The sequence below is a fragment of the Alligator sinensis genome, unplaced genomic scaffold (genome assembly GCF_000455745.1).
Source record: "Alligator sinensis unplaced genomic scaffold, ASM45574v1 scaffold404_1, whole genome shotgun sequence".
Taxonomy (NCBI): Eukaryota; Metazoa; Chordata; order Crocodylia; family Alligatoridae; genus Alligator; species Alligator sinensis.
This window is the reverse complement of record NW_005841839.1, coordinates 4039878-4063298: the sequence shown is the minus strand read 5'-3', so window position 1 is coordinate 4063298 and position 23421 is coordinate 4039878. Positions and strand designations below refer to the sequence as shown.

The window sequence follows — 23421 nt, the reverse complement described above, 5'->3', positions numbered from 1 at the left end:
TCTCTGAAATGATACCACCTAAGATAAATTCAGAGAGTGCAAGAAGGAGATGACATATCTCAAGAGTAAATCAAATAGATCAGGTTTGTGCCATCATGTATTCTCTCTAGGTTTACTCAAACAGGAGTTAGACACTGCCCACACACAAAAGTCACCTCACCTAGCACCAGAGCCTTTCAGCCTCAGCTCCTGCACCGATGCCACTGACCATAGTCGGATTCTTTTAGTGTTGCTGCCACTAACCAGCTTGTTGCCATGGCACACCAGGACACCTAGAGAACCAGAAAGGAAATGAAGAGCACTACACAAATACCCATACTTTGTGATTATCAGCTAGGAGCAAAGGGTCTCTACCAGCCTGTTTCTGGTGAAACTGTGGGAAAGGTAGAAGTGGTTTTACCAGCAAACTTAAACCCATAAGTCTGTTGGTTGTTATCCAGTGGTTTCTGTTACTTGACAACCAAACCCAGCCCTCACAGTATTTGCCAAGAAGTGGAGCGACAGCACCAGAACAGCACCAGTGGTGGCATGAATCTACCTCCACCTATTCTAGCATCTGCCGTAGCAGCTAACCATTTGAGAACAGAGAAACAGCTGGAATTGGAGTCAAGCAAAGCCAAGGCTTCTCTTTGTCTATGGATCTATGTGGCACTTGTGACATGATCCTGGCAGAAGCATGCAGCATCTGTACTCACCAATCTCACCCTCATCAGCCTCCCAAGTCATGAAGCAACGATTTGTCTCAGTGTCCCACACACAGATCTGGCCTGTGTTGGTCCCAGTATAGAGAAGATAGTTAGTGCTGTAGCAGAGGGACGTCAGTTCCACTGGTCCTACCATGTCAGGGATGGGTGCTCTATGAACCTGTCACATGAATAAGAAACATCAAGGTCAGAATGACCTTGATATTCTGTAGTTATAAAGTAACTCACAAATAAAGTTATTCAGTCAATGCTTCAACCATGCCTGAAAAAAGTCACAAGCAGTCAGGATCACTTTACTAAAAGAAACAAATAGCTTTCACAGGCCTAGATTGGCAGTGTCAGAGTACTTCATCTCCACTGCTACACAAGCTTTAAAAAGGGTAAAAGGCTGGTACAGTAGAAAAAAGAAATTATAAAGCTGCAATGTACCTTAAGACTGATGTCAGCTCCACACTGTTCCATTAGCCAGAAAGTCACTGCTCCCCTTCCTACACAGGAAAGCTCACCGGAAGAAAGAGGGTTAAAGGCTACATCATGGACTGGTTCTGAGAAACGGGTGGATGTCATTAGGTCAAGAGTATGGGTGCTCCATAGGGCAATAGTTCGGTCATTGTAGTCTCCTATGCATGATGAGAGAGTAAGAGAGAAAGATTCCTTATCACTACAACAACTGAGGTACACTGTGCACATACGCATTCAAGTGTAGGTATGTGCCACCCTGTTCGCTCAAGCTAGAGACTCTAGTGCATTCTGTGTGTCTTCATGTTCTTACCTGTGTTACAACACAACTGTTCTGACTCCCTCTGCATTTCTTTGAGGGGGAATACTGCAATATTCTTTGAGGGGGACTGCTCTTGTGAAAGTCTGAAATGCATATGTGGACTGCACAACAGCTCAAAGAACAACAAGAGGTAACTGGCTTGTCCTTATTCAAGTCATCATGCAAGTACACATTCTACTCAAGATGACCCTCAGTAGGTGTCAAGGCAGATGGTAGCACTTCAGTTTAGCGCACTGATTCTCAACCAGGAGTTGCAGCACCCTGAGGTACCACAAGATCCTTTTAAGGGTGTTGCACAATATTAGCACTGTTAGGTGTGCAAACACCTACACGTGATTCACAAGAGAAACCCAGAGATTTCAAATATGAATTCAGAGTGCCAAAAACATTCTGATCTGCTGTGATCTTGAATTCTTTGCAACAGAATTCTTTTCTCCATAGTTAAAAATGAGTGAAAGCCAAGTTGGCAATTTTTGAGGGATGCCTTAAGACCAATAAAGTTGAGAACCACTGATTTAGTGGAACCATGAAAGACTTGCCTGATATTATACTGATTGTGGAAAAGGGACAGATAACTCCCAATATGAAGGAAGGGATCTTATCTGAGAATTAAGAAGTTACAGTCTCCAATGACAAATTTTCAATTCTAGCTTAGTCAACAGGGATTCTGGTTTCCTCCATTTAAAAATCACAAATTCTCTGATTTAACCCCCCTCCTCCCCCCAAAAAACACCCCATTACAAATTATGATTTAAAAAACCCCAAAATCCACATTTTTCCATGATTAAAATAAATAACTCTCTCTCTCTCTCTCTCTCTATATATATATATATATACACACACACACACACATATCAGTTGAATACAAAGTTTTATTGATATATTTATAATTTTAAAGGAATTTGGAAGCTTACCAGTGCCTTAATCATTATAACAAAAGAAATTCTAAATACCTATTTATTTTGGCATTTGATTTTGGTTTTGTTTTTTTTAATCATGGAAAACCAGAGCTTCACCTGCCCTCTTCACTCACCAGGATGCGGGTCCAGCAGTGGCTGTCCCCCCTTGTTGCTTTGTGGAGCTGAGCAGCCTTGATATACCAGTGCCCCGCCCCTGCCCCTGCAGTTCCCCCTCACTCTCAAACCACAGCCCCCACAGCCCCGCTGGTGCCCCTCACATCTGACCCCCAGCCCTCTGGCCCTGCCAGTGTCCCTCACTCCCAAACCCCAGCCCCACTGGTGCCCTTCACTCCTGACCCACAGCCCCTCACCCCTCCGAGCCCTGCTGGTGCCTGCACTTCCAACCCACAGCTCCTTGCCTCCCCCCCAGCCCTTCCAGTGCCTGTCTTGGAGGCCATGCCTCATTTCTCTGTCTGCTCCTACCCTGCCTATGCCAGAAACTGAAGAAAACTCTGTGGAGCTGTGCCTTAGCGAGGGAAAGGTCTGCATCACCCAGCCACCTCGGAGGACCACGCGGCCGGTGGTGTTATTCATCGCTGCTCACCACCACTCACCAACAAAGCTATCTTTTTACCAATGTGGAAAAAAAATCCTGGTGGCTTTACTTTCAGACGCCGAGCCCAACACATAGCCAGAAAAGGCAGTACGTTAGCGAGACCCGGCTCGACCAGCATCTGTATAGATCGTGCACTTCAGCAGAGCTTTTTGGTGCTTTTATCTAATAGCTGATTGAATAAAAGTGCCAAAAAGCCCTGCTGAAGCACCTGATCTCTACAGATGCTGCAGAGCCGGGTCCAACTAACGTCCTGCCTAAAGTGTCAATCCCCCCACAACTGTCAGTCAGCAGTACAATTTGGTTTGAGTGCTAATTCACAGCTGCCACTACAAGAGCCCCGTGATCTCTTGATAAGCTGCTTGAATCCCTGGCAGGAAACCTGATACTGCCTCTTGGTCTTTCTAGAGAGACAACAGGAGAGAAGTTGATGTCTGCCATCAGACTAGCTGCCTCAAGGACGACTTTGTGAGGAACAGCCCTGTCATTAGAGCCAAGGTTTGCAGAATGTCTAACTGTTTCTTTGGGGTTTCCTGAATTACTTCTGCTGGTTTTCAAGGGCAAAGCTATCCTCCTTCACAAGATCCTAACAAACTCTGTCAGGAAGCAAAGGGGTAGTAGCACCTTTGGAGAAACTGTCTCCTCTGAAGAGGAGGATGAAGAATATGCCGGCCTTCATGGGGACAAATATTCTGGCACCAGAGCCAACAGCTTTTCCAGCTTCTTGAGCTGCTGAGGGATAGAGTTTATGAGGAATGACTTCTGGGGAAGATAAGACGGTCTTTTTTGCTCTTAATTCAGCCTTATCAGAAGACTCTTTCAGCACTTTCACAAATCAACCTGGAACTGAAGGCAGGTACTACTCCTCCCTAGGAGGTGCTTGGCTTTTCTTGGGGCAGATTAACATGGTCTGAGAAGAGGCACACAGCTTTTTCCAACAGGGAATGCTCCAGCAATCCTCACTACATTTTCTTGTGTAAGACAAGGATGACTTACAAAGAGTACTTGACCTTCAAGCATGCCTTGCCTACACAAAACAAACTGCTTGTGCATCCATCATTCACAGGTGCCACAGGTCTGCAGGAGGCATGCTGTTTCAGACCCGCATAACTACAGCTAAGTAAGTTCAGGAAATAGGGCTGTTAGGGCAGTGCAGTTATGATACTTCCTTATGGATCCACTGGTGGAAGGTCAAACCTCACTCTGGACTCATGGAGAAGGTTGCCCTCACTTGGCTCAGCTGTAAACTCTACCTGGTCATTTGTGCAGAAGAGTCAGGATGTGATGCAAGATCACATCATTCCCTTGTGTGCTGCTGGCTACATGAGTCGGTATAGCCTTAACCAAGCTAATATGATGGACCACTTGGCTTTACTGAAATCCAGGAAATCAGGAAGAAAGACTCCCTACAAAGAAACAATTTATACAGTAACTAGAATAACAGCCTGTCAAAAATGACGGGAAAAATAGGCTACTTGTCATAGGGCATCATGTTTCTGTTATCCATTGTGTCATTACCAACTTGCGCTCTTCTGCCTGGTCTTCTATACAACGGGTATCCATCAACATTTCCAAGAGTCTCTTCTCTAAACTCCTTCAGATATTTCTTCAGACACTGATGATTTTCTGTGCACGGTGCATTTGGATTCAATTCTCCACACAGTCTGTGAATCATACATCTCATCAACATGATCTTTGCTCAACAAGCAATGCACTGTTGTACGATCAAATGTTTGTTTTAAAGCTCTGGTAAAGCTTGTTCCGATTTGTCATCAAATCCCACAAATACTCTGGAAACTGTCTTTTTGGAGGCAGAATCACTTTACCCTTACGACAACAACTATGGAATTGGCCATCTGACGGTCTTTCAGCTTGGAAGTTTAAAGAATTACAAAACTGGTGCATCACGTTCATCAATCCACAACTATGTTCCTCAATCTTGTCTTCAGTGAATCTATTGTTGCCTACTCTTTCAGCCTGTCTTCTATTGCCTCTACAAACCCTTTGCCTTTCCATTGCATCTCTTCTACGATGTCCTCTTCGCTCATTTGTTTTGTTTCGTCTTGCTCTTGCCATTCTTTTTGCTTTCAATTGCTTTCTATTGTCTGCTTCACCTTGGTAACGGTGTTATGGATTAAAGTAAGGGTGTTAAGGGACAATTTTTGCTCTGATACCAAGAGTACACCATAACTAATTGAAATCAATCACTAAAAGTCCAGAAAAGTGAGTGCAAATATGTTTTTTTGAGCATGACAGACAGAATGACAAAGACAAACAAAGTAAATTATTACAGAGGATTATGAAAACTACTACATTTACTCAGTTAAAAGTGGAGGTTTTTTCCCCATGTAACATGGGGGGGAAGCCCCATGTCTTACTATTGAGTATGTAGCAGCACAGGGCAGACAGCTGTTGCCTCCCTGCCCCCCCCTCCCTCAACCCCCACCTCTGCCACTCCTCCCCTGCCACACTGCTTCTCCCCGCTCCTCCCCCTTGTCTTTGCTTCACAACACAGGCTCTGTCTCTGCTGCAGCCTGGAGCACAGAGCATGACCCAGTCCTGTAGCAGCAGAGTTGGCTCCATGCCTGGTATGGGGGCTGGAGCTGCGCTCCATGTCCCAGGCTGCAGCAGGGATGGAGCATGCTGGTGCTGGAGCAAAGGTAAGGGGGAACTGTAGGGGCAAGTGGGAGGAGGAGGATGGGGAGAATGGGGAAGGAGAGGAACCCAAGGCTGCAGAGGCAGAAACAACAGAGGAGAGAAGGGGAGGGGGTAGAGACCTAGGGCTGCCAGAGGCAGAAGCTGCATGGAGGGGAGAAGGGGGGAGGGGTTGAAGCTGCTGTGGGGGGCAGGCACAAGAGGGATAAGTGGAGGGGGGGCTGGCAGAAGGGGGCAAGCTGCATGCCTACTCCACTGTTCCTCATCACCCGCCTGCCCTATTACATACCCCCTGGTCTCCCCCATCACCTGCCCCATTACTGCTCCCTCCCCCCAATGTGCAATGGCAGGGAGTACAAATTTAAGACAATCCTCCAATAATTAGATTCTATACATGGAAAATTATAACAAATGTATAAATATTCCATGAATAGGATCTAATTATTGGGGGGGACATCTTAAATTCAGGCTCGTCTTCTATTCAGGTAAATATCGTATTTGCAGTTAGGACAACAGGTATGGACTAGCCAAGGGAAGAAAATGTACTCAGGGAGAAACATGGGGTCCAGCTCTCACTAAGGTGGTGAGAACGAACAGAAAAGGAGGTGGTGTGACCATGCCCTTTTAGTACAAGGACATACAGATCTCATGGCTCCCCTGGCAGCACTGCTACATAAAGATTCTAACCCAAGTGCACTGAGTGCATGTACACCATTGGCAGAATGCATCAGTGCACAGAATCACCCACACTTAACATGGACACAACTTAAACCACAATTCTCTTTGCTACTGTATTTTTTTTATATACAACACACCTTCCTATAACACACACACACCTTATTTCTGAAAGTCAGAGTGCAGGAAAAAGACTTTTGCAGAGTCATGGCTAACTGTGGGACAGAATAAACCTCCTGGGAACACGGACCATGTAGGGAATGGGGCATCGGGATGTTCCTCCTGCCAGCTGGCTCATCCAGACTGTCCCCAGGCATAGGCAACTGGTAGGGGATGTACGTGCCCCCCCTGACGGCCAACAATGATGCTGTTGGTAGGGCTGGTGCCCCCCCCCGACAGGGCTGTTGCCAGCAGTGGCTTCTGTGGGTACCCCTCCAGATTCAGGAGGCACAAACCACTCATGTCTCCAGGGATGCCACACTTCCTGGACACAATACATTTCCAGGAGGACTTACTTTATCACCCAAGCTTAGGCCCTGGACCCTTGCAAAGAAGAGAAAGACTGTCAGTTCTTTACTGTAAGTAGTTCTTTATAAAAGTTCCTGTAAATAAAGTGTTGTTTCCACATCACAAGCCTCATCAAGATATTACCAGCAGCTTACTTGCTGTTTCAGACACTACTTACAGAACTCAACCAGTAGCTATGGCTCTGAAGCGGTTAACACAGGATTGTGCCATCTTGGCAGCTGCATCTCACAAACAATGTGTCCAGGCTTGTTTCTTTTCCAGTGAAGAAACAACTTCCCCACTTAAAACCCCAGTTCTGGGGAGCTGATCTTTTGGGGAATGGTTTGCATTGTATTCCCTTATATCAAGCTTCCCTTGGATATAGAGTCCACCACTGAAAGAATCCTATCTCAACCAAAGGATCTTACACACAGCAGAAAAATGACCCTTTTATACTGCATGCACATTCTGGAGATACCCAAATGCCCAGCAGAAACTGGGCATCTTCACACTAGGCCCCACTCTATCCCTACAGCTAGTTTAAACTCCCAGGATAACCCACACACACTCAAAACAATGTCCCTACACAGTTTAGCTGTCCTGAGGAGAATCCGTACGCACCCAAACACTTTATAGGTACAGGCATACTGACCTAGTGTAACAAGGAACCTATCATCCCAAGAGTATGCCATGGCCTGCACTTGCGTCTCGTGGTGGAAGAGAACTTTTTGGCAAGTCCCCTCTTGTACATTCCAGATGCGGATTTGACAGCGAGAATCTCCATTTCCCTGACCAGAGCCAGAAGCAAGAACCTGGAAAAACAATGTCACAACTGGGGACTCAATAAGAAACTACAGAGTGTCTTGTAGGAAAAAACAACAACTGGCCCTAGCATTAAACCAGAAGTAAACTCATACAGTTGACAAAAGGAAAAGTCTGCAAATTTATAAAGATGGCAACAACATCTGATGAAAGCTATATTACAAAAGAGAACAGGGTTCATGGTCACATGCAGTAAGCATAAGTAATAGCTAGTCACAAGTACATGACCTAGGGAGAAGGCACACCTGTTTTAGCTCCCTAAGCCCAACTCCCCAGCTACAGAGTAGTTCAGGTAGAAGAGGAAAAGCATAAATATAGCAGTTTATTCAGACAAAGTCCATTCAGTCAAGGGCAATGATATAGATGTACAAGAATCAACCCTTCTCAAAAGGATCCCAAGATATTCATACCTGGGCATCATGGCTAACTGCTAAAGTAGAGATTTCCTCTGGATGGCCAAGCCAGTGCTGCTGCGATCCTGAGTGCAGGTCTTCAACCACAATCACAGACCCACAGGTATAGGCGAATAAACCTGGTCAGTGCAAGGTACAGAGAAGCAATAAGGACAGGTCTGCCTGGAGGTTTTAAGAGCATACCTATACAGTGCTCAACGTAATTTACACCTCGGATATAAGGAAATGAATGTAACTCCTCTTTCAAGTGTTTTAAGATTATTTTTTGTCAACTTAGCCCTTAGATACCTTCCTCTCAGAAAAGGGTGGCATAGGTAAAAACATCTATTCCTGTAACTTTGGTGCAGGACCCCCCCAAACAAACAAACCGCTCTTTTGCATCTTCAGTTACATGTAACAATGCTTTCAGGTTAGATTCATGATAGCTTCAATATAAGGTGAGATGACCTCTATATAGCAAATAGCTCCCTTCCCCACCCACCCCCCTCTCTCTCTCAACTGAAGGCAGGATCTCATTTTGTCAAAAGGCTCTGCCTGTATTAGCTAGTGCCTGATGATATCACATAAGGATCACTGATTCCCCTATTGCACAAAACAGGCACTGCAGCACAGCAAGGATGTAAACTTAATGGCAGCAAGACTATTCAACTTGTCCAACTGCATAACATATCTTTGCATTTCACATGCTCACCCCCTTCCCAAAGTCACAGAGCAAGAGTACCTGTGTCTGGGTTCCAGAGCATATTCCCCCTGCCATTTCCATTGTAGCCAACCACTGCCTTCAGTTTCAGGACCTCGTTACCAGCTGGAAGGGATGAGAAAGTCTGCAAGGAAAGACAATTCTAGTTAAAGTCTCAAGATTTGCACAGGAACAACACCCACAGACGCACCAATTCATGCCAATACACACAGTTAAACAGCCAGACAGATGCACACCTATGTGCAAACTTATACATATACAAGTAAAAAAACACCAGCACAATCACACAAACAGAACCACACGCTCATACACACAAGCAAGTATGTTGTAACAGCCTGGCAACATTGGTATGTCTCAGGAACAGGTGCTAATCCTGCTAGGAAAGGATGAAGCGGGTTCTATGGATATTGATGATTATGCTTATTTACCTGGATACAAGGGAGGGAGGGGTAGTTTTTTCAAGGAGAGAGGACTGAATGTGTGGGCTGAATAATCCTGAGGGGAAGCCTGAAGCAGCAAAGCCTAGTGAGAAGGACCAAGCTGACCTTCAGCTTTTCTTATTGTTTTGTTTGTTAATAAAGCCTATATCCAAGTGGGCTAAGTTTGCATCATCTACTGTGGGGGGAGTAGGAAAGGCTGGGAAAGGTACCTGCATTCAAACATATATGCAAAGATGCTGACAAAAATGCAACACGCTCTCTCTCCCTGTCAATGATGCACAACATTTCAATTGCTTTCAAGCCAAACATATGCAGATTTGCTAAGGGGAAACACAACTGAGAAACACCTGCTTTTGCTGGCATGGAAAGATCATTGCCAAATCACCTGCAATCATAGCAGAAAGCAACACTAATGTTAATATATCTATCTATATAAAAATAAAATCTTTTTTATATTTCACACACACACACAAGACAATAAAAAGGAACTTGTATGCTTTTTTCCAGCCCAGCTACCCAGCACTAGGGCAATTCTTACCTTGGGGAGCACAGATGCTTTGAAGCGAGCAGTAAAGTGCCTGTAGGAGTCAGGGCGGATATAGTCCTGGGGTTCAGGAACTTTGGTTTCTTTTCTGAGCTCTAGCAAAGAATAGAAAATAAATGTCCGATTTTGCTGATCAACAAGGTCCATCTTAGGCAACTAGATTCCAGTTTATTGACCTCTGTATAGAGAAGACCCAAATCCAAACCCAGAGCATAGGTTGGATTCTCTACTCCCCTTTACTAAGGCAATCACAGGCATAAGATGCTGCTCTGTTAAAATGGCAGCATTCAACTCTCACGTGGTATGGATGCAAATAACTGCAAAGTGTATGGCAACAGTCAGGACATAGCAGGACACATCCTATATATCAGCTGGCTGGGCATATGGAAGAGGCCAGTGTTCAAGGTGTAAAGAAAGAACCTACCCGAGTAAACCAGCTCTTTCTGGTGTTACTCCAGAATGGCAGACATGTTGCTAAAAGCCTGAAGTGCTACCCCAACACACACCATGGGCATCATTACAGAAAACAGAAAGATGCAGCATTAGTGAGACAAGCACAACCATAGTAGTAAGCTGCAGCTCCCCAACAAATCCTATCCAAGGCTCTGTGCACTGGCAGCCATTCATTCCTGGCAGCTAGTCATGAGCTGTTACAGCTTTGAAGCTGTATTTCTATTAATAGAAACAGTCAGAGCTTTAATTTTAGCTTGGCTTGTAGAAAGTGCAACTTCAAAGACAATGAAGACAGCATGGTGGAGGGGACACCTGGCATGCTTAGAAGCAGCAGGAGAGGAGGAGCCAGAGAAACAACAAATGGTCAGAGCCCAAAACAAACTTCCCTTAATGCTGTTCCTCTGGTAAATCACATGCAAGACAAGGAAAAACAGCACCTGGGAGCTCTGGAACATATACTGCATTTGATCTCAGGTTTGGATCACATCCCCACTAGAAACCCTTGGCAGGCTATTAATGTTTCTACTGACATTGTGCAGAATGCTATGTGACCACTCTGCTTACATCTTCATATGCATATATTTCCAGTAATCTTTCCCCATTTATTTCAGGGACAGAAGCACACCGTCTTACAGACTCATGCTATATTTGTTCCCATAATTGAGCAAAACTTGTCAATGGACCAGAACACCTGCGATTTACCATTTCCGGTGTGACTGGGAGACCTCGAACACTCCTGACTCACTTTGGACCTCACAACAATAGGCTCCTCACTCTTGACTGGTCCCTCCATGATGAGGGCCGAGTGGTTTCTGTCTCCATTTGCTACTCTTCTGCTACTGCCTTGAAGATCTGCTTCCACTTCTTCATCTGACTCAGAGAAAATATCTGGAGAGAAATTGTTGGAAAAGAGAAGAGAGTTGTTTTGTGATTTTCAGTGGCTGACCCTTTGACTGCAGGCAAAGCAGCCCTTGGCTCAGAGCTACAGTGCACCTTTTGGAGTGCAAAGTAAAGGAGGTATTTTCTGCTGTACATGTGACAAACATGAGCACTAACAAAAGGGCCAATAATCAGAAGTATTCACAGCAACTCCCAAGAAAAGTGGTGCTCAACTGCTGGCCCATGGGTTGAATGCAGCCCGTGGGGCTCCCCATGGGTCCAGAAATTTGGCAGCAGGGGAGCAGTAGCAGCACTTCAACAGCTGCAGCAATTAATGGTGTCACTGCTCCCCTACTGCCATGTTTCCAGACCTGTAGGGAGCCCCAAAAGCCAGATGTCACAACCCTACATGCCAGATCACACCAATGTGTGGGGTCACTCCAGGGCCTGATCAGTTGCTCCGTGACTGCATGTGACATGTGGGGCTCACCCAGCGGGCTGCTTTACACCTGCAGATGAACCATGTACACTGAATCCAGTTCACAGTCTAACTCTGCCACAGATCAACCCTGCACCATTCACCTAGGCCAGAGGGCCAGAAGAAGATTGTGCACCACTGCCCAAGAACTCCTGGCCACTAGCTCAGTAGGCAGAACATCATAGGGAAGAAAATGGCATCCAAAAGCACCAGGCATTGTTAGGCTGGCTATGCCTGCTCTAGGAAAGAGAACATGCAGTGTCAGAGTATGACCGGGACATAGGCAGTTGAGGCTTGACAACCCTTGGCCACCCAGGTTATCAGGAACAGACCAGATCAGTGAAGCAAAGGTCCCAACTAGTCTGGGGATAATGAGCAGGCAGGTCATGAGGATGAGGTCTATAAGGACCCAGGACAAACTCTGGGTAGAACCACAAGTTTGGGGGAGAGGGGGAGAGAGAAGTCAGGAACAGAAGGCAGGAACCAGGTTGGTATCACTAGCCAGGGGGTCCGGAGCAAGAAAATATAGCTAAATGGGACTGAGATGTGGGTGACTGCCAGGCTAAGCCTTGAGCCATGAGTCAGCTATCAGAGGACAGAGGTCTGGACTGGAGTCTAGGACACAAGGGACCAAGGAGCCAGAGAGGTAGCCTGGAGCATGAGGGGCCAAGGCTAGTTTCCGGAACAATAACAGCAGGCAGGAGCCAGTGAACAGAAATTAGGAACAAAGCAACAGCCACAAAGCCAGGAAGTGGGACCCAGGGAACAGGAAACCAAGAACAAAACACAGGACCCAGGACACTAGAAACAAAACAGGCAGGAATTAGGAACTGGGAAACTAGGAATCAAAGGCAAGGACCACAAAACTAAAGAATAAGATATGAGAAGCCCAAAACTAGATAGGGAGGCATTTGTCGCATTGAGTAGCTTGCTGGGCTCTGAAAAACCTGCTACTTACAAGCAGGCAGTGATGCCCAGGAAGACAACTGGGGTCAGCTGGGGGGAGTTAGGCCCCTGGCAGCCAGGCCCACTTTAACCAGGGCCAATCGGGGGGAAAGTAAGTCTGCCTGAAGTCCTGACTCCTGAGAGTTACTCATCTTGGCTTACAGGAAAGAGGTGGAAGGAAGAGGTGCCAGGCCATCTGTTCAGCCATGCAGGGAGCATTCCCCAAGGCAAGCTTAATTCCCCCTCCCTGCAAGAGACTTCTCTTCTTACCATGACATCCCCTGTGGTGGACTGAGCTGATATCTAAACATGGAGGTGATGCTCGGGATGGAAGAGGAGCTGACTGTCGGGGTATCTCATTGACCCCAGAAAGCAAACTCTTTGGCTTCTCAGGGCTGTTTTCTGTGAACAGAAAGGGGGTTAGGTAACTGCTTTGGGCATCCTCTTGAAGCAGGCTGAAACAACAGAAATGTCTACATGCTTATCTCTTCAGATTCCTCATACCCACATTAAGTCATTTACAAGCATCTTATCCTTGAGGAAAACGCAGGGAGAGGACAGATAAGAAGGAGATATTGGACTGAGGGGAAAAGGAAAAGAAATGGAGGTAGTAGAGAAGATTAGGAGGGAGATAACCAGTAAAAGAGATGAGTGAAAAAAAGATGAGAAAAAACCTGTTAACCTGGCTGACCCACTCTGCATTTGTCCTCCTCAGCATTTATCTCTATGACAAGAAGAAACACTAACCAGGTAGAGACATTCAACTTCAGAATGGCCCCTAACACAAACAGACACTCAGCCCCTAGCTAGTGACATCCTTAACAAAGGTGCTAAAATCCACTTTTACACCCCCTCCAAGGCTATCCTGCACCCTCAAAATAGCTCTGAAAAAGTGGCTGATATGCCAATTAGCATAACTGCATGAAGGAGGTAAACTCACCAGCCTGGGGAGGCAGAATGGACTCAGAGAGGTGAACACTGAAAAGGTAATAAATACAAGAGTTACAATGATGTTATTGAATACAGAAGAGACAATGGAAAACATTCCTTTTACTGTTGTGTTCTTACTCATTCTTGGGCAACTGCTCAGCGGGCAGAGCTAGGAAGTCCCAAAGAAAGATGGCATCTCCAACACTGATTACATGCTGTTGGTCAGGGGTGAAGGCCACTTGTTGAACTGGCTCTGAATGGCCTATATACACCTGGGAGGAAAGCACAGTGGAAAGGTGAGTTTTACACTTTTAATGCTTAATCACTCTACCTTAATACTCTTACTGTAACACCCATGTTTTCCCTTAACACAGACACAGCAGATAAACAGTCTTACATCACAGAACAGGGCTCTTTAGTATTGTTATGTGTACAGATAGCACAGAGAAACTTTTGTCCACAACTGCCTCACAGAAGTTTCTTGACATATATCCTGAGGATGCACACACCAGATATGAGCTTCTTAGTTTGAGGGTTGGTCTTAAAATGAAGTCATAGTGGTCAAGGAGAACACGAGTCCTCATCCTAACTGCCCAACTCTTGTGCACTCTTGAGCAAGTTGCTTCTTCTTTCTCAGTTTCTGCATCTCTAAGATGGGGATAATACTCACCTACCTGTGATGTCCTGATTGCACGAATTACTTCATGATTATAAAGTATCACAGAAGTAATAGTAGTAAGATGTAATGAGTCTGGTGGTCCATGCCTCACTGGACAAGACCAAGATGGCATGTCATTATTGGGAACCACAACTCAGGACTGGACTACTCAGGTCTTGGACAGATCAGAATTGAGGACAATAGCAAAGGAAGGCAGAGCAAGTTAGCTGCTTTCTACTCAGGAAGGATTAGTAGTAGCTTTAACTGAAAAAAAATCTAAGGCTCCATTAATTTTTCCCTTGCTTGCGGTACCTGGAAGTTGATATTGAAACTCATCCGATAGTCCCACACTTTGATAACTCTGTCACCAGCAGTCAGCATGTACCTGCCATCCTCACTCAGCGCCAGTGAAGAACAGTACTGTTTATGCACATGAGACACCTGTAAAAAAGGGAAGGCAGCATTACTGTTACCCAAGGCAGCTGTTTCCATCGCTAGGTTTAGTCTTTACTTAAATAGAGAGAGAAAAGATAGGGACAGATGCTTCAAAATATCTGACTAGACATGGGAATACTAAAGAATACTTTTACCCTCTGGCTAAAAAAAAGTTTAAAACAGGAGCAGGAAGAAGGCAGAGATGCCCAACTCTCCCAGATATAAAAGGTTTCCAAATGCTTCCAGTCTTAACCCATTCTGAATTATGTGCAGCTTGCAAGGTTTGTTAAACATTGAAACCTGGATAAATGCTCACCTCTTCAGAGACAGGAGAAGTGTGAATGAGCAACTCAGAGAGACCAGGTGGAACATTAGCTTTATAGACAACTACATTCTGGTTATAAGTTTTTCATTTTCCTTTCTTTCTTTTTTTTTTTTTTTTAAATAAAACCTTGTGAGTGCCCGGACTTCAGCACAGAATCCTGCCTGGGTTCTCAGGTGTACATTAGCAGCAGGGATCTGGGTTTTCCGACTGCTGCGGAAAAATGTGGATTTTCTCCTTTAACAGAAAAAATGACAGGTTTTTCTCCTTTAAAAGGAGGAAAACCTGGGAAACCATGGGTTTCCCCTTGCAGGCTGGCAGAGCTCCAGCCTGAAAGGGGGTGCTTGCAGCTGGGAGCAGTGGGATGCAGGGGGCACCATGTGCATGTGCGCACGCACACACGCACGTGGCAGCCAGGCAGGATGGCAGAGAGCAGCTCCCCCCAAGTAAATCTATAGAGGTTGGGGGGCGGTGGAAGAAGGCACAGGTGACTTAAGGTAGGCTAGCGAGGCCAAGGTGATGAGGTGGTGGGGGGAGGGTGGCACACGCCCCCCTCCAGATTTCTGTACCAACAGCAGGGCACAGGGCTACAGCCTGGCCAGACCAGCTCTGGAGGAGTCACCTCCGCGGCCCAGCGGGCAGGACCCACTGTGGAAGGGAGCAGTGCGCCACGATGGCCACTAAGGTAAGGCTCCCTCTGCCTGCCTAGTAGCAGCAGGGGTGCACAAACTCCATACTGCCACTGCCGCGCCTGACCTTGGTGACCACGGCAGTGCAGCACTCTGTCCTACACCCGGTCCTGCCTGCTGAGCCATGGAGGTGGCTCCTGCCTGGAGCTGGTCTGGCCCACCTACTGCCACTGTGGGCACAGAAGTCTTAGAGGGGCATGTGCCCACCCCTTCACCTGTGCCCCACCTGTCCCTGCCATGTGTCGCTTGTGCCCACACCCACCTTCCCCACACACCCACTCCCTTCCTCACACACTGGGGGGCTGGAGGTAGGGGGCTGTGCGTCAGGAGTGAAGGGCACCAACAGGGCTGAGGGGGTTGAGGCTTGGGAGTGAAGGGAAAGGGCAGGGGCAGGGCACCGGCATATCAGGGATGCTGAGCACTACAAGGCTTGGCCTGGTGAGCAAAGAGGGCAGGGGGAGCTCTGGTTTTCCATGATAAAAAACCCAAAATATATAGGTATTTAGAATTTATTTTATTATAGTGTCTGCAGCACTTGTAGGCTTCCAAAATGTTTTAAAATTGTAAATATATCAATAAAACATTGTGTTCAACTCATTTTGGGGGTTTAATCAGAGAATTCTGGATTTTTATCAGAGAAGCTGGGATTTTTAAACAGAGAAAACCAGGATCCCTGAATAAGGCAACATAGAGACCATCGAACACTCCGGAGACCACGCAGCATTACCTCTCGAACCAACCGTCCCGTTTTACAGTCGAGCACAAGAACTTTGTTGGAGGCAGTGGACACCAAGAGCTGGCCAACAGGCACAGGAGAAAAGCAGACTCTCATAGCAGAGTCCAGGCTTGTGCTGTCTAAGTCTAGGATACTGATGTCTATTTTCAGTAGCTGTGAAACAAGAAGCTATTGAACACCAGGTTCTAGGAAAGAATATTTTATGTAAAAAGATCCAGACAGCAGGGAACCTTTAAGAACTGACAAAGGGAAATCTGAGGATAGCTTTGATATCATTCTTTCTACTGCTTTATTATCTAAGGCCTCTAAAGAAGTACCTTGTTTTTTTCTGTTAGTCTTCTCAAGATCAAGCCATTTGGTTAAGCGATTGCCTTGGGCAGGCAAAACAGGCATACATTACTCAACAAGACAGTTCATAAACAGGGCACAGAAACTGCCATGATCTGTGGGGCTTTTTGCCAGCTTCCCTTTTTGCCCCAATAAGATTGGAGGTGGCTTTGGAAAGGAAGGCTTCTTTAATTTGATGTTTTTATCCCATGAAAGGGGAAAATAAAAAGTACATTACAAACTCACTTTCACACATTTGCTATGCAGGATAGGACATGTAGAGAGACTTTCTTAGACACAAGGAAGGGCAAGGGAATCATTATCATGTCCCATGTGATGGAGTCTATATTCAACAACTCTTTTCCCTAGCCCCACCCCCACAAAGCATTCAGCAGGCATTAGATGAGAAAGGCTCTCCTCCCATCCTATTTTCCTTCCCAACTTGGTGACTCCTTGCCATTTACCTCATCTAGATTACAGGCATCCATGACAGTCACAGTGTACTTGGACGGACCCACAAAGGCTAAGAGATGTCCATCTCCACTCAGTGCCAAGGCATTAGGGCTGTAGTCAGCATCTTGGGACACTACATTGCCTGGAAGCAGTAAGACACAGGGTTAACAAGATAAGCAAAAAGAAGAACAGACTGAGTGTGAACAACAGCCAAGATGAAATTCATTTTTGCACAGGATCTATGATATGGAAGAGGGTATTCCTTTCTGCAGGTCAGTAGTGATCCAATGTCCTGGGCAATCTCTAGTTTAGAAGATTCCAGATTTGAACACCTATTACTAGGGGTGCACCAATAGTGATTTTTTGGGCCAATAGTGATAGTCGATTTTAAACAGGCCGTATCAGCTGATACTGATCCAATTGCTGATATGCAGCTGGGCAGGTTAGAGAGCAGTGTCGGGCTGGTAAATCTGTTGTGAGGGATGGGGTAGGGGGAGGGAAGGGTGTGGTGGGGGGCAGATTGAGGTTCCTGTGATGAGGCACAGGACAGAGCCATGAGCAGCTCCCCCCAGATCTGTGCATGGGGTGAGGGAAGGCTCTTTTCAGCAGGGGGGTTAGGTTGGGCCAGGGCTCCGCCTGTGGGGCAAAACCAGAATTTGCCATAGCCCCCTCGTAGCTCCCCTCCCAGCACCACTGCCACCAGCCCCAAGCACAGCCCAGCCCAAGAGTCCAGCGCAGCCACAGGCCCAGCCTTTGTCCTGTGCACAGATCCAGGGGGTACCCGCCCCTCCGCCCCAGAGTGCAAGTAACGATGAGAGCTGCCCCCCCTCCCTGCGTCTCCTGGATAACCGTGACTCCGTCCCATGCCCCGCTCCACCCTGGCTGTGCAGCACCTGTCCCAGCCCCATTTCCTTCCTCACTGCCGGGGCCTTAATCTGTGCCCCCCACAACCTCCCTTACCACCCCTCCCCACACAACAGACTTACCAGCCTGGCGCTGCTCTCCACACTGCCAGGCTGCGGTTCTAGCTGCCTGCGTGCTGCACTGCGGCTACACGCATGCACGGGGTAATTATCAACAACATTAAATCGGCCACATCAGCCTAAAAAAGCCGATTGCTGATGCTGTCAATTTTCCTTATATTGGTGCTGATCTGATATGGGACTGATGTATTGCTGCACCTCTACCTATTACCCAAACACTAAAAACAGATCTTAAATCTCCAAATTCAGAACAAGTTTTGGAGCAAGCTGAGGTTTCAATGTGTAGCTTGGATTTAAGCAAATATGTTGTATTTGAGGTGCATTGTACCATTGGACTACAAAATGAAGGAAGCTGGATTTTACTGTAACTTTTCAGCAAGGATAAACAGCTTTTGGCATGGATAGGTAGTTCGTGAAGTTTTTAAATGGCTGAAACTGGCCAAAAAGAAAACGGGTAGAAAATTCTAGTGCAATGAAGTCATTTTTTAGTCAGTAGATGAAACATCCAAAACAGTGATTCTCAACCAGAGTGTTGCAGTTGGGGTGCTGTGAGATCCTTTTAAAACGGTGCTGTAGGGTGTTTTGCAATATTATCACTTTTAGGTGTGGAAATACCTACAAAAATGATTCACAAGATAAACCCAGAACTTTCAAATAGAAATCCATAATGCCACAAACATTCTGACCTACTATGATTGTTCCAAGTTCTCTGTAACAAAAGAACTACTTTATTATTTTTCTGTGGTCAAGAAACAAGTGAAAGCTAAGAGGGGTGCCTTGAGAACCACTAGTCTAAAATCTTAAAAATAATACCACCACAGTTTAATCTGTTGCTGAAAAGGCCACTGGAGATTTAAGACATTAGATTGTTTAGAAAATAAATGGAGCTGTCAGGGGCCAGTAATTAAGCACTAGCTCTATATCAGTAAGTAAATCTGGGTTGTTTTAGCAGCCCTGACAGTAACCTATTGTGTGAACCCTGGCAAGTCCCTGGATCTCTCTGTATTGCTGTTTCCCTTCCCACTGTTTGTCCATTTTGTCTGCCAGTTCTTTTGGGGAGGGGGCTGCCATTCACTATTCTTACAGTAAGCTGCATAATGGAGCCCAAATATCCATTGAAACTTCTGCATTTTATCGTATTATGATTGCTAAATTTTAAGAACAGGTATTACATTTGAAAGGTCACATATATTTAACTCCAGCTCATTCAGATAATTTAAATGTCACCATCCCCATTACCAACCTCTGGAAGACAGAATTATAGTGGAACAAATCCTCAATAGGTCTAGACCAGTGTTAATATGCATGAAAAAATGCAACTAATTTGCCCCAGATGGATGAGAAAGGTATTCTTCATGGAATTTTGAGCTTGGTTAACCATAACGACAATCACTGACAGGATACAAGACCTTTTTAATATAGAAATCTTACCCAGGACTCTTAGAATGTGGCTTTTTTTTGTGGCACAGTTATAAAGAGCCAGAGTCCCCTGTGAGCAGGAACTGAACATGAAATTGCCATCTGGAGAGAAGGTCAGACCAGTGATTGCACCACGGTGCTGCCTATACAACACAGAAAACACATAAAACAGGGAAAGAAACAGGGCAAAATAGATTGATGTGAACTGCTGTCAGGTGGCCTGGGACCAGAGGAAACTAGAATCACCATCACAGACAGCCAGAGAATCCCACTTCATTGTGTCCCATGGTGGTATATCACAGTTGCAATTCTTATTCCCAAGGCCAGAGGGAGACAGGCCAGCATGCATGGGGCTTATGTCAATAGCTACCTGGGTGGGACAGACAAATGGACGCACACACTCTCTCTCTCTTTTGAGCATCCTTTAGATGACCACTTCCCCATACAAGTGTTCCCCAGAGCTTTCTGCCTCCAAACACAGTCCTATCAGGCTAAGACACCATTATCTCAATTCCTTTCTCTCAGTCACCTTTCTCCAAGCTGGAAAGTCCCAGAAGACAAAGCTGTCTCAGGCTCATCATGCCTGAATATTAATAAATTCTAAAATGATGAAAAGCTTAGTCTGTCTGTCTGTTCACAGCGCTTTTTTCACACTCTGATTGGTGGACAAACAGCCAATCAGAGTGGTCCAGGAGCATTTGGCCACAAGATGGATCTGCGGAGCATCGCCATGACTGCAGGGACGCAGGGGCTGAGGCCAGCACAGCTGGCCATGGTCCCCCCATCCCCTGCTGCCCACGGTGATGGAGGACAGCGGGGAGAGCAGGCTCAGCCCTGAAGCAGCAGTGGTGGCAAAGCTGCCCCGGCGCAATGGGTGGGGAGGGTGTGGGGAACTGGCCTGCCCAACTGGACCAGAAGCAGGGGGTAGGGTTTGGATACGGAGCCGCCAGACGCCGACACAAGCTGGCAGGGGGGGGGGGGGGGGGGGGAACGAGGGGGGGGCGGCCCCTGCCGGCCCTGCCCACTCCCCCCCGATCCCTTCCCTGCCTAGTGGCGGTGCCCCATCGCTACCATGCCGACAACTGCCTGGGGGGGGGCGCGCAGCGGACCCATTTGCCCCCTCCCTGACCAGATGAGAAGCAGGGGCGGAGCCAGATGTGGGACTATGTCCCCGTCCTCCATAATGGCTGGGTGTGTGGTGCTGCCACCCCAACCCACAAAAAGTCCCCAGGGCGGGGGGGGCATGGTGATGGCACCCCACCGCCACTGCTGAGCCCTGCCAACAGGTGGAAGGGAGGGGGAAGAGGGATGCAGACCGCGTGGACCTGGAGTGTGGGGGTGCAACGCTGGCCCCAGCCCTGAAGAGATGCAAGAGAACAGGGCCAGGCTTGAAGCGCAGGCTGGGGGCCAGACAGGTCTTTGTCCCACCCCAGCCCCACCCCCCATCATTCTTGACAGACACCTGGCTAGTAAATAAATAATAATCTATAGCCATGACACTACAAAGCTTTTCACCTCTGAAAACCAGTTGACCATAGCTTGCCTGGTGAGACAGCTAAATCTAAGCAATGTGTTTTTCCATTATTGGTCCAACACCTAGGTTAGCTCTTAAGATTTCACTCATGTGGATGGAAATCCTGCTTTAACTTGTCACCATGACTCGCATCATTCAGATCCATGCATATGAAAGTACGGTTACCCATTTTGCAAACATACTTGTGTTCCATTAGCAGGTCGGAGGCAGCCAAGCTGAAGGTTCTCACCATTCCACTGCTGAACCCACAAGCAAAGATCTGTTGTAAAGGGTGAAAGGCCACAGCACATGGCATCTCATCAGAGGCAGTGAAGTCATACATCTGTTGGGAAGATACATGCACACAGGTGAGCTATCTGTCTGATGCAGTACTGGGCAAGAGTATGTGATGCAGTGAGGTAAACCCATATCCCAGCTTAAGGAAATCAACACAAGCCACGGAAGTTTTGTGTTGATTTCATTAAGCACTGGCCCAGGCCACAAACATGCTATGGCACTGAGCTGGGATATGGTCTTTCCTTGGACTTGAATAGGTTCTGGAACAGGACCCCATCATTATGGATAATGTCAATCCATGATATCTCAGAAACAAAAAAGAGCAAGCAGGGTTTGTAAACATTTGCCTTTAAAGAACTAAGGTGAAGCTACATTAAGCTAAAAAAAAACCCTTTTGTAGTTTCGAAAAAAAATCTTATGTGGGGTACATTTAATTGCTTTTAAAGTGAAGATTTCTTAGTTAGATGAGACAAAAAAAATGGGAAGGTTTCTCCTTTACAACTCTACCACCAAAGTAAAGTTCTGACTTTAACTATCTTTCCTCACTAAGAAAAGGAGCTTCTAGTACCTGCTGCATAGACACTAGGTCCCAGATGCGAATGGTGTTATCCTGGGACACTGTAGCCATCTGCTTCCGGAGTCTCTCCACAGAGAATGCCAAAATAGAGTTGGTATGAGAGCGCATGAGCGTGCTGTAGTCCCGGGACTGTATATCTAGGTAGCCCAGGTTCCCAGTGGAAGTAGTGCACAAAACTTTGAGATTGTCTGGACTGATGCTAACAGTACTCACTGGACCTTCATGCTCTGAGGAAATAGACACACTAGTTACTAAACTATCCCAGGACCAAAACAGTGGTAGATCCAGACCACAGCTAAGTGACCAGGACAGACCCATGTATTTTCACTCTCATGGGCTGTGCTTCCTGACATGCTCTGAGACTAGCTGTACTCAGGCTTTAGCCTTTGTACACAAATCTATGCCATTTCCACAAGCATCTGTGGCCAGCATCACTGCATTTAATTCCAGGAAAGCTAAAGCACTCTTATTCTTCTCCCACAGGTTTTCATTGGACAGATATGCAATAAGCATGAAGGACTAGTGCAGAAAAGTGAGGTTTGAATATTCTTTCTTGGTCAAAGGGTTCCTGCCTTTTTCCAAGAAGTCAAGAGAGACATGGTCTACCCTTAAAAGAGACGAATCTAATTTATTCAAGTCTTGAATTTGTCACTCCAGGATGCCACAGTTACTACAGACCAAGGTCTAGCCTGTTGATGGGGCACCATAAGAAAAGTCCACAAAAGAATAAACACTGCTTTTCAGAACAGCTTAGGTATGAATGTGGAATCTTAGTACTGAATTCCTGCTTCCCTCCATAACAGCTTCATCAGAATTGACATGGATGCAAAACTGTGCAGAAGAGATCTAACGTCTACTCACCTGCCTCCAAGAAGACTGCTGAAAAATCCAGCGGCCACAGACGCAGATAGCCATCTTCTGAGCCCGTAGCACAGAAGGTTGGGGACACACTAATGCTGTTTATTGCAATCCCAGGCCCTAAAAACACACACCAATCTTGATACCATTAGGAACAAAAGAACTGGTTGGGACCAATGTTCCATCATCTAGTTCAGTATGCTTCCGGTACAAATACCCTACAGAACCACTCAAAGGACAAGATGTCCCTGTGAAAATATCTTTCTAACATTCCAAGAATTAGAGATCAACTTGTGCCCCAAAGCTAGCAGGTCTAAGTCCCTTCCAGAACTTCTACTGATTTTTAATAATTGTTGATCTTAGAAGTGCCCAAATGCTCCTCAAACCCTGATGTGATCTTGACATTAAAAGTCAAGAGACAGGAACACAGCAAAGCTGGCCACAAGTATATATGAAGAAATACTAAGGCTATGACAATGAAGTCTAATGGTCTAAGCACAGTACTAGTAGCCAAAATACACTAACTTAAAGCCAACCTGTCATCTTGTTCAAGTCTTAGCTTTATGCTGTAACTTGCTGCCCCTCCTCCCCGGAAATTGCATTCGCCCATCTCCAAGATGCTTTGAAGACCGAGTAGCTGAAATTGCTAACATGCCCTGAAGTTAAGACAGCTCACATGATATGCTAATTCTTATAATATCAGTCACAATAATACT

General features: G+C 46.2%; 1 protein-coding gene across 1 annotated transcript in view; it reads right to left on the bottom strand.

Moving 5' to 3' along the window:
• The window catches only part of WDR90 (WD repeat domain 90), a 60625-nt gene that overhangs the window by 9978 nt on the left and 27226 nt on the right, over nucleotides 1–23421 (bottom strand). The window contains exons 17-34 of the mRNA XM_006015591.3: nucleotides 22709–22825; nucleotides 21839–22074; nucleotides 21177–21316; nucleotides 19473–19603; nucleotides 17070–17200; nucleotides 16270–16431; nucleotides 14409–14537; nucleotides 13577–13710; nucleotides 13449–13486; nucleotides 12779–12910; nucleotides 10909–11094; nucleotides 9748–9848; nucleotides 8791–8893; nucleotides 8067–8188; nucleotides 7487–7646; nucleotides 1134–1324; nucleotides 696–864; nucleotides 161–272 (exon numbers count right to left, since the gene is read on the bottom strand). Coding sequence (XP_006015653.1) covers nucleotides 161–272; nucleotides 696–864; nucleotides 1134–1324; nucleotides 7487–7646; nucleotides 8067–8188; nucleotides 8791–8893; nucleotides 9748–9848; nucleotides 10909–11094; nucleotides 12779–12910; nucleotides 13449–13486; nucleotides 13577–13710; nucleotides 14409–14537; nucleotides 16270–16431; nucleotides 17070–17200; nucleotides 19473–19603; nucleotides 21177–21316; nucleotides 21839–22074; nucleotides 22709–22825 — 2494 coding nt within the window. The remainder of the gene's footprint in view (nucleotides 1–160; nucleotides 273–695; nucleotides 865–1133; nucleotides 1325–7486; nucleotides 7647–8066; nucleotides 8189–8790; nucleotides 8894–9747; nucleotides 9849–10908; nucleotides 11095–12778; nucleotides 12911–13448; nucleotides 13487–13576; nucleotides 13711–14408; nucleotides 14538–16269; nucleotides 16432–17069; nucleotides 17201–19472; nucleotides 19604–21176; nucleotides 21317–21838; nucleotides 22075–22708; nucleotides 22826–23421) is intronic.